Source organism: Manihot esculenta, chromosome 18, assembly GCF_001659605.2.
Source record: "Manihot esculenta cultivar AM560-2 chromosome 18, M.esculenta_v8, whole genome shotgun sequence".
Classification (NCBI taxonomy): Eukaryota; Viridiplantae; Streptophyta; class Magnoliopsida; order Malpighiales; family Euphorbiaceae; genus Manihot; species Manihot esculenta.
In genome coordinates, this window is record NC_035178.2 from 5542978 (window position 1) to 5554692 (window position 11715).

General features: G+C 30.8%; 1 protein-coding gene across 1 annotated transcript; it reads right to left on the reverse strand.

Annotated features, from left to right (window-relative positions):
• Positions 1-8504: 8504 nt before the first annotated feature.
• Positions 8505-10200, reverse strand: LOC122722476 (RING-H2 finger protein ATL11-like). Its single transcript, XM_043953189.1, has one exon. The coding sequence runs from the start codon at positions 9916-9918 to the stop codon at positions 8641-8643; it is 1278 nt and encodes a 425-aa protein (XP_043809124.1). The 5' UTR covers positions 9919-10200; the 3' UTR covers positions 8505-8640.
• Between the last annotated feature and the right edge of the window lie 1515 nt (positions 10201-11715).

Below are 11715 nucleotides of genomic sequence, written 5' to 3' on the forward strand. Positions count from 1 at the left end.
TTTCATTTTCAAGCGGCTTGGACAGCTCACGAAGATTTTGTTGATGTTGTTTCCCGTGGTTGGAAGCAAAATACTTCTTTATTTGATAATTTGAAATCAACCAAAGACTCATTAAGCCAATGGAACCGATCTGAGTTTGGGAATATTTTTCATAATAAGCAGAGGTTGATCCGTCGAATTGATGGTGTTCAAAAAAGCTTAGCTATCCGGCGAACGAGAGGTTTAGTGAAGCTGGAATTTAATCTGAGACGACAGCTTGAAGATGTTTTGAAGCAGGAAGAATTATACTGGTTTCAACAATCTAGGGAGGAATGGATTGTTTCTGGTGAGAGAAATACAAGGTTTTATCATCTTTCTACCGTGATTAAACGCAAGAAGCAGCAAATTCTCAAGCTGAGAAATGGGAACAATGTGTGGATTGAAGATTCTAGTCAACTTAAAGAGCTTGCTAGCGGTTACTATCAGGAGCTGTATTCGAAAGATTTGGCGGTTGACTGCAGCCATTTTGTTAGACCTGATGGGCCTGCTCTTTCTTCTTCTCAACGGTTGCTTCTGGATCGTCCTTTTTCTCATGATGAAGTATATGATGCTTTGCGCCTTATGTCTCCTTACAAGGCTCCAGGACCCGATGGTCTACAAGCAGTTTTCTTTCAGAAATCTTGGGCTGCGGTAGGTTCACAGGTTTAAGCATTTATTATTGAGGTCTTGGGCGGAAGGGAGTTTCCAGAGGAAGTTAATGAAACGGTGCTGACTCTTATTCCTAAAATTGCTTGTCCAGAATTTATTTCTCAGTTCAGACCAATTAGCTTATGTAACGTGATCTATAAGCTTGTTACAAAAGTGTTGATTAACAGATTGAAAGATGTTTTGAGCTCTCTCATTGGATTGGAACAAAGTAGCTTCGTTCCTGGCCGACAAATTATTGATAACATTGTGGTGTTTCAATAAGTTTTGCACACTATGAGAACGTCTAAGCGATCAGGGGGTTTTATGGCGATTAAAATTGATCTTGAAAAGGCTTATGATAGACTAGATTAGGATTTTATTCAGTGGGTGCTGGGTTCTTACCACTTTTCCGATGCTTGGATTTTTAATATTATGAATTGTGTTAGAACATCTTCTATGTCAGTGTTATGGAATGGTGAGAAGTTAGAATCTTTTAAACCAACTCGTGGTGTGCGACAAGGCGATCCAATGTCTTCATATCTTTTTGTTATGTGTATTGAACAACTTTCGAGAATGTTTAAACAGCTTGTTCGTCAAGGTAGATGGAAGCCGATTCCTATCTCGAGTAATGGTCCGATGATTTCTCATCTTATGTTCGCGGATGATATGGTTTTGTTCGCAGAAGCTTCTGTGGAACAGTTGGATTTGATTTTATCATGTTTGGATGACTTTGCTAAGGCTTCCGGGCAGAAAGTGAATTTAGCTAAGTCTTCTCTTTAATTGTCGCCTTTTGTTGATAGTGATTTGGCGTCACTTTTGTCTTCAAGGTCAGGTATTCCTTTGACTACTGATTTGGGAAAATACTTGGGTGTGCCATCTATTCATCTATTCATGGGAGGATTTCAATCTCGACATATAGTAGTATTTTGGATAAAATGAGAGGCAGACTTGATGGCTGGAAGGCGAGAGCTCTACCAAAAGCTGGACGACTAACGTTAGTTCAATCAGTTCTTAATGCTATTCATGTTTTTGTGATGCAGAGTGCTCTTTTACCGGTATCGCTTTGCAATGAAATAGAAAAAATATGCAGGAACTTTATTTGGCATGGGAAGGATATGAAGCCAGATGTACATCTGATTAATTGGGATACAATGTCCTTGCCGAAGCGGTTAGGTGGTCTTGGCATCAGAAATATGCGACAAATGAATCAGGCTCTATTAGGGAAGTTGTGTTGGCGAGCTTACAAGAATCCACAAGCTTTGTGGGTTAGGTGCCTTTTCAATAAATATGAGTCGGGTTTTGTTCATTGGGAAGTCGCTAAGCGAGCTAATGGTTCAGTCAATTGGAAATCTTTTTGTTATGGTTTGGAGCTACTTCGAAAAGGGATAGTTGTAGATGTGAATAATGGGATGCACACTAGATTTTGGCTGGATGATTGGCTTCCGGTTGGGCCTCTTTGGAATTTTGCACTTAAACCGTTGATTGAGTTGAATATGCAGGTTTGTGTTCGATATTTCTGGGTTCCTAATGTAGGCTGGAATTGGGACATTTTAAATTCTCTTCTTCCTACTGATGTCCTTTTATATTTCCAATCAATTACTTTAGTTGATGATATGTCGTGTTTGGATGGTTTTGCGTGGAAGCATTCTTCTTCTGGCTTATATACAGTTAAGTCAGGGTTTGATACGTTTTATTCAGAAGTGTCAGGATCTAATATGGATTGGCAAGGGCTGTGGAAGGTTAGGGTGCCACAGCGAATTCAAGTGTTTTTGTGGGAAGTGACACATGAGAAAATCATGGTTAATGTTCAACGCCGAAAGCTAGAATTTATTGATTATGATTTATGTCCTCTTTGTGGAGTTGCAAGTGAATCTGTTTTGCATGCTCTACGAGATTGCCAACATGTGAAACAAATTTGGAATTCCCTTTTACCTATCAATTTCGTTTCTCCATTTTTTGATATTTTGAATGTGCCTTTATGGCTATCTGCTAATATCGAAAAAGTAGGGTTATTGGCTAATGGAATACCATGGGATGTGCTTTTTAGTTCGGCTGTTTGGTGGTTATGGAAGCGAAGAAACTTGTTGGTTTTTAATGAGAATAATGACCAGGATACTATTGATGCGTCCTTTATTCAGCTTCGAGCAAAAGAATATGTTCATGCATGGAGGTTTTCGATGCAGGCTGGGTCTGGACCGAGAGGCCGGTCTTTGAAGTATGTTGGGTGGAAGCCGCCAGAAACAGGCTGGGTGTTAGTGAATTCCGATGGTAGTGCATTGTTGTCAGCAGGAAGGGCAAGTTGTGCAGGTTGTTTTTGAAACAATGAAGGTAGATGGCTTTTGGGCTTTCAACAGTTTTTGGGCAATTGTGGAGTAATGGAAGCTGAGCTATGGGGAATATATTATGCTTTAGTATTAGCATGGGATTCAGGGTGGAAGAAGATTGAAGTTCAAATGGATTCTCAACTCGCGTTAGATTTACTTGCAGGTAGAGGTGTAAGAGTTTTTAGAGTTGCTAATTTGGTGAGGAATTGTCATGATCTTATCAATAGAAGCTGGGAAGTCAAGATGGTAAAAATTTACAGGGAAGCAAATGCGGTAGCGGATCGTTTGACTAGTTTAACCATTGGTGATGATTTTAATTTGAAAATTCATCAATGGCCTCCTGTTACTATTAAATTTTTACTGGATGCTGATAGGTTGGGGCTTTCATGGCCTAGATTAATAAAATAAGGGCTCCAGCCCTCTTTTTCTAACAAAAAAAAAATCAATTTCTAACTTTTTATCAAATTAATCCTTAAAACTTTTTAATTTCAAAAAGTAATCCAAATATTTTATTTTAATAATGAATATCATTTTTATTTTATAGATACAATTTGTTAATATTTTAATTAAAATATTTATTTAAAAAAAATTACATTATCTGATCCACAAATTTAAAGGAAATAATTTGAATATATTATGACGCTATGAGAGGTTATTTTTAGCAAAATTTAAACTGCATGTGTATGAATCCCATGATGTCCAAAAATAATTTTCTTTTTTTTTTTCTTTTTACAAAAATAAGTATATATATATATATATATATATATAACAACTCATTGGCTAACAGGTGTGATTTTTAAAGTTTATTTATTTTTGCAGATCGAATTGAAATTTATTCATTATTTAGCTCATGTAAAATAATTTGTATTTAAAAATATTTTTTAATAAGATAATTTATTTTTATTATTTAATTTTAATTTAAAAATAAAATTTATCAATAAATATATATATAAAGAGATTTTAATAAAAAAAATTTTAAATATAAAAAATAACATTTAAATAATATTCAATTTTTAAAATATAAAAAATAATATTTAAATTTATCAATTATAACTTTTATAAATAATTCAATGAAAAATTGTGTTATTATTTAATTTAATAAAATCATATTTAAATAATTTTCAAATTTTAATTATTTATGTGTATATGGTGTATTGACTGTATTATAGTAATAGCCATTCTTTTTATTGTATATTTGCCTTTAAATATTTATTAATAAGATATATTTATCTCGTTTAAATTTTAATATTTATAAAAATAAAATAAATTTTAAATAAAAATTAATTTGAATGAAATCAATTTTTATTCAATTATTAGTATTTTTAATAAATTTTTTATTTTTTAAATTTTATTTTAATATTTTAAATTTAATTAAAATATTTAATTTTAATTATGGTCTAATTCTCATAATATATTATTATTATTAATCAGTTTAATTTAATTTTATTATTTTATTTATTAAAATTAAATTAAATTAAAGTAACTGAAATTTTTAAAATTTAAAAATAAATAATTTTAAATTAATTTAATTTAATAAATTTTTTAATTTAAACTGAATAGTACTGTGAGTAGTAGCATTTAATATTGGGCGCTGCTTATAATAGCGTCCAGCTTGGATTTAAACACGACTATTTCTTTTTATTTTAAAATTCGCTAAATCGCAATTTTAATTTATGTCTGATTAAAAAATAATATATTTTAATTCAATAGAAAAAATAAATAAAATTTTCAAACTCACTTGTAGTGAAAATCCCTGAAAAACATCTCTGTTATTTGTCAGGCACAATAATAAGATGCCTACTTATTGCAAGGATGAAATATTTGAAGGAAATTTTAATGTAAATTTAATTTTTATGCAAAGCTAATAATTATTTAATTAAATATTTGTATTTAATATATATATATATATAATTAATTAATTTAATTTTCCTTCTATTCACTCGTATATATGACTTTGTACTCGTTATTTTATTTTTAATTTTGCACTAATTACTTTATCTTAAATTATATAAGTATATTAATAAATATTCTTATAAATATTTTTATCATTATTAAAGAGTATTAATTTATTTTTCAGCATTTAATATGTCCGTGAAAATCATCCTATATGATAACCAAACTCGATTATTATTCTATATATCTAAAAAGCTAAACTTGTACTAAACCTAATTAAATTTTATTTATTTTTATGTTTTTCAATTAAAATTTTATATTATAATATTTTTCATTAATATTTTTATTGAAAATTTTAATATTTCTATTATTTTGTATTTAAAATTAGAATATATAGTATAAACTATATTTTTCATATTTAAATAATTATTTACCTAAACAATTTCGGTTAATATAAATCCAATAAATAAAAATCTGAACTTAACAATATTTTTCCTTTGCTTTCTTATATAGAATCTTCGATACTCAAAATTATAAAAAGTTTATAAAATAAATAAAAATAGATCATAGATTCACCGGAAATGCCTTGATAAAAATTTAAGATGCAGCTAAATCATCTACTTTTAAGGAGAGGTAATTATTGTTGGATATTTTTATTTAATACTATTTTACACCCAAAAAGAAAGGGGCTATGTATGAATTAAACTTGCCGATGGAAGTCTTCTTTCTCAACCGTGAAGTAAGACAAAGCTCATGAATTTATTATTTTAGATCGAAACAAGTTGATAGGATCCTTTTTACGTCCCTATGTCCTCGTGTGGTGACATAGGGACAAAAAAAGAAAAGAGAGAGATGGTGTTTCTCTCGTTTTTAGTATAGTGGCTCCCGATGAGAGATCCACACGATGGACTATTAGCTCAATGGTAGAGCGCGCCCTTAATAGTTGCTTCTAACACTTAAATTAGATATATGGAATTTTTGTGATGAAACACTATTAGAGTTGCAGAAAAAAGAAAAAGAAGAAGGAGAAAGAGAGGGAGGAGACCGGAGACCCATTGAGAGTGAACTAAAAAAGAATAAAATAGAGTCTCTTTTACCTATTTTATCATATTTTTAAGATATATAAAAATATATTTTAGTATATTTTTAGGTGGTTCATTCTTTAATTAAAATAAATATATAATGTTTTATATATGATAACATATAAAAAAAATAGAGTCCAGTAAGATCATGACACGTGTACATGGAATTGAGAAGACTAATGCGAACCTTTCCATCTGATTAGACTGAGTAGTAGAAAGCCCAGCCTATGGAGTACGAAGATCAGCCCACCAACACCCCTAACCTTATCAAAGCCTGAAACAGACAGGCAGATCTCTTCAAAACTTTTACCAACAAACAGGAATTAAATATTAATACTACCCACCTTAGTGATTTAGGGGACTTCATCTCGATACAGACTGGGTGAGCCGAACATGACTTGATGAGACCGTAGTAGAATGCTGATCTCTTACACACTAGTTGTCTCCTTAGTACAACACTGGGATCATAAATGTGCATGCAGTAGGTACGAACTAGCTGGCTCCGCATTTATTATCTTGTTACTCATCATTAATGTGTCACCTAACACCCCTACAAAAAAAGTATCACTACTCTAGTCCAATAGAAACATAGCACAAGGAACGTCAAAACGATAAGAGGCATATATATTACTGACTAACCCAAAAGAGGAGTCGAACTCTCTCTCTCCGACACACACAGAAGCCCTAGAATACATCCTTTCTCCTTTTAAAGCTTTATCTTCGCTTCTCGTCTGTTTTATTTCTTTTGACAGTACTAAAAGATTTCAGATCTGATTTAAGTGTCGGAGGGTTTTCACCGGAATATTCTTGGTAGACCCTGACCTTTTTTTCATATTTTGTAGACTATTTTCTTAAAATCGAGTGTTGAGGGATTCAAATGAAATCTCAAAAACATAATTATTTTATCAAACCAACCATAGTTTATTAATTTGCCATTAAATCAAATTATAGTTCAAGTGTTCTCGTGACTCCACTGAATCTCGGTTCATCAATCCATACATCTCTTAAATTAGATTTTATTTTCTCCGAACATGTTGTAACGTAATTTATTTCCATCATGGGACGTGGTGGCAATAACCTTGTCACTAATTTCTTGCCACATTTTAGGCATGATTGAATAGCAAAAGAAAAAAAAAAAGCACCCTCGTTATTCGTTAATTAGGCATATCAAATATTTAGAAGGTGCATTTGATATAAATTTAAAATCATACAAAAATAAGATTACTAATTATTAATTAAATATTTGTCTTAAATTTGTAAAAAATATTTATAATAAATTAAATTAACTAATTTAATATATGTGAAGATTAATTTAATAAAATAGAGATCACGAAACCAATATTCATATCTAAATTATGATTTTAAATGTGAGATCGAGATGGGAAAATTTGACCAAGCTCACCGAGAATAGGATGGCTAATTAATTTAATTTGTATTAACAAAGGATACACGTGCTGCAATTTGAAGATAATTTTGTGCCACTTATTCTTGCCTAACATAAAACGTGATGGCCCAGGCCGCACAGTATGATAGCCCCTAACATAGTATATCAACCCTAGCATTTTAACAGGTTTTTATACAAATTTATTATATTATTTCAAATTTTTTATAATAATCTACTATGGTTAATTTTTAATATTATAAATAATTTACATTTTCATAAAAAAATTACTTTTATTTTTTTATTTTATTCCTTTTTATTTTTTTATATTTTCTATTAAAAATATAAATATTTTATAATAATTTTAAACCGTTCATATTTCACTTTTAAAATTATAATTACTTCAATTTTTTAATAATTGACAACATAAATCCTTAAAATTAATATTCAATATGATTTAAATTTTATTATTCTGTTTTATTTTTTTAATATTTAATTTTCAACGAATTTATATATTATAAGAGATTCACCTTTATATATTAAATTAAAAATTATTTGTATTAATAAATTAATTTAAATATTTAAAATCATTAGACAAAAATGAATTTATCACTTCTAATATGATTTGAATTTATGTCTGGACAGTAAATTGAATTTGGATGGTGATGTTTCTAGCAGCGACTCCCATAGTTGCTTGCTCCTGTGTTTTTCTAGGTTTTCCTTCAATGGGGTGAGTGGTTTGATATAGGGTCAATATTGATTTGATTTGCGGAAATTATTTGTGATTTTAATTTATTTTAAAATAAGTTTTATAAATTTTTTTAAAATAAAAATATCAAAATAAAATAAAATTTTTATGAAATTTAAATGGAGGCAAAGATGACAATCACTCACTGATCATTATGTTTAATTTTGGAAGGGAAAATTTTTGCTTTAACTTTCAGGGATTCAGAGGCCCAATTCTACTGTAAGAGTTGGCTAAGCAGAATTATAAGATGGGTTTCCTGCAAGCCTCATTACATGGGCCCAAAAAAAAAAATTAAAATCGTATTTTTTTAAAAATCATATTCTTGTAAAATTTTATATTTTAGAGGAAATAAAAAAATATGAAAACCAAGTCATCGTTGCCGGAGCCTGCCTCGCTATAACAAGTAAAATTTACAAATGCAGGTCCATCATCAAGACATTATTTTTGAATTTCTTTTCACAGTAAAATCTAAAAGAAATGCAAGGGGAAAAAAAATATGTACGCAAAAATTCTTTTTGGTCAAACTTCGGCATAAAGAGCTAGCTTCTAAACTTGACTATCTGAGACATCATCCCTTAGCCGATCCGACGACCGTTCACCAACGTTGTTAATACTGCTTTTTTCAAACAAATTATCAAACGGAGATTTAACAGACTTCAACAAACTCTTTGGTGGAGTGGCATTCACCTCCTCACTGCCGCCAACCCCATGCTTTGATGCCGGAACCGAACCGCTTCTCGACATGAAAGGAGTGACCGTCAAACCCCAACAGTCCAGTTCAGGCCGCCCTTCCCGGTCGAACCGTTCATAGTAGTAGTAGTTTCTACTGCGCCAATTCCCTCCGCTCCTGCTTCTATATCCTTTTCTTGAACTCGTGGCTCTAGTGAATGCTACACAACTCTTTGTCCGATTCAAGTGGGTGTTCATTAATTGGCTTCTTACCTCCTCCGGCAACCTTAGAGTAAATCGTTCTAAATTTTGTCCCGGTTGAACCAGTGAGTGCCCGGTCGAGTGTGACCTAGGGAACAACTTATCAAGCCGCCAACCAGTTGACCATGATCGAGGTGGTCGGTTTTGAGTAGTATCTGTGTTTGATAATGTCAATTCCGGAGATTGTGATCCGTTTCGATCATTAGCATCAGAAACGTGAATTAAAATGTGGTTTTGTGACTCATCGCAGATACTGGAATGCTGGTTTGGCTCAACCGTGTCGCCATCATTTTCGAAGAGTTGAGCAGAATTGAAAGATGATTCCCCCGGTTTTGGGACTAAATTGGCACGACAAACAGGGCAAGTGGTGTGCGAGGCGAGCCAGGCATCGATGCAATCAGGGTGAAAAACGTGGCTGCATTTGGGAATTAAACGCAGTGTTTGATCATCCTCAAACTCGTTTAAACATACGGCACATTCCAGCGAGACCTTGCCGATTTTGTGACCTTTGACTGCGGCGTAAAGGAAGGTAGGGAATGTCTCGATCACTGCCGCGTCAAGCCCCTGCTGCCCCCTACGAGACCTCCGTCCTCCATCAAATATTTGTGGGGCGCCCGTGGGGTTGAAGTTACCTCTGTGAAACCTGCGCTCGGAGCACCGGCGAATATAAACAGAGAAAAATCCCATGAAAAAGAAGGCACTGACGATGATTACCATTAGGATTGCGAGTGAGGGGTTGAATTGGGGCGCTTGATCAAACGAGTTGGTTGACTCGGGTGGTGATGAAGCTAAAGTTCCCTTCGGGGCAGCCATAAACGGCAACATAAATAGAAAGAGGAGTAGTTTGAGCAGCAGCCCATGATTGAGCTGTGGAGGGATGTTTAGATTTGTCATGAATTGTTAGGTGAAGCGAGATCTAGTATCATGGGTGATAAGAACAGCTGCTTTTGATATAGATATAGAAATTAGAACGGCCAGGTTTAATGTTTTGAATAGTTGCTCAAAAGCAAAGCAAAGGATAAAGGAGAAGACAGTATTCAGTGTTGGCGCTAACAGAGGAAGAAGAAACATGCTCATTCTACACGTAAGAGAAGAAAAAGAAAAGGATTAAGAATGGAGGAGCCGTGCGAGTTTGGGCGATAGTTTAGTTTGACTTGAGGTTGTAGGGGCCCAATAAGAAAGATATAAAAATTCCGCGGGGCTGTGCGTACGACAGCTGATATCGGTAGCTTCGAGCGATGAGTATTGAGTAGCAGCAGCTTAGCAATGGAAAAAACAAAAACTCTAAGATACTTTTTTCTTTTTGAAATCTATATATTTTATTAAAATAATTTAGAAAAACTTAACAAAGAGGTTTAAGTAACTCTATCCCACCTAACTTAAATTCAAAATATTAAGTGAAAAAAAACATCAAACTGAAAAACAATGCAACATAGCAAGGAAGCTTAGACCATATCTTCAAAATATTTTATTATTTATATATATATATATATATAGACCAAGTCATAGGAAATTTGTCCTGTTTTATAAAACAAATTTGTATGCGTTTATTGCAAGACGCATAGCAACAAGAAAAACAAGGAAACTAGAAACAGATAAGACAGAAAGAATAATCAAAGTCCAACTGTTTTTATTCTTTATGTATTGACAAATAAATAATGAAAAAAAAAATTCTATAAATTTGGTGGTATATTTATTGTCTAAAATTACTTGATAATTATTCGAGAAATTCTCCGGTCCTGTCATCGCGTAGGCAGATACATTTTGCATGAAATTAAATAAAACTTTTGATAATTGTATACTAAATTTTGAAGTTTTGATGTAGGATAAATGGGTGTTATTTCAAAGAATTTAATTTTTTAGATGGATTTTTACTATATTTATGGTGCCTCAAGGGGTTTTCTCGTAAGTCTCATTCAACCGATTTAATTTTGTTTAGGACTAATTCAACCTATTTAATTGAATATTTTAAATGAAAGACCTAATAGAATAGAAAAGTATAAAGAAAACAACATAATATATTTTTTTTCAATTAATGATAAAAAAAAAATTATATTTGTTATTTTATTATAATTATATTTTATATTATTTTTTATTAATTAAAATTTATGCTATTAAAAAATTGACGAAATTAACGCATCACTTACTATGTTAATGTCATGTCACTATATTATATTAATAAAATTTAAAATTAATTATAAAAAATTATATTTTATTTTTATTACAATTCCATTTTATATTTTTATTTTTTATTAATTAAACTTTTTTTAAATATCTGACCAAATATATTGTTACTGATATAATTAAAAACTTATAAAATTATCAAGCTTTTTTACTATTAAATATATTTAAAAATTATAATTATAATTATTTATTTATTTTAATTTTTTAATAATTTTATAATAATAATAATTTATCTTAATCTTTTGACCAAAATAATTATCAAACTGTTTTTTTCTAATTTGTTTAATATTTAACGCTACTCTTAAAATTATTATTAAAAAATAATCTTATTAAATATTTTAGTTATAAAATATTAAAAATAATTTAAAATAATATTTAATATCTTTCAATTTGAAAATATTAAAAGTAATAAAATATTTTTTTAACTCTCAAATATAATACAAATTTAGATATTTTTTTTAAATTATACTAATATTTAATGTGAATTTTAAAAAAATAATAATAAAA

Bases quoted from the DNA above. Each gene is read 5' to 3' on its own strand.
- LOC122722476 (XM_043953189.1), bottom strand. From the start codon at position 9,918: ATGACAAATCTAAACATCCCTCCACAGCTCAATCATGGGCTGCTGCTC.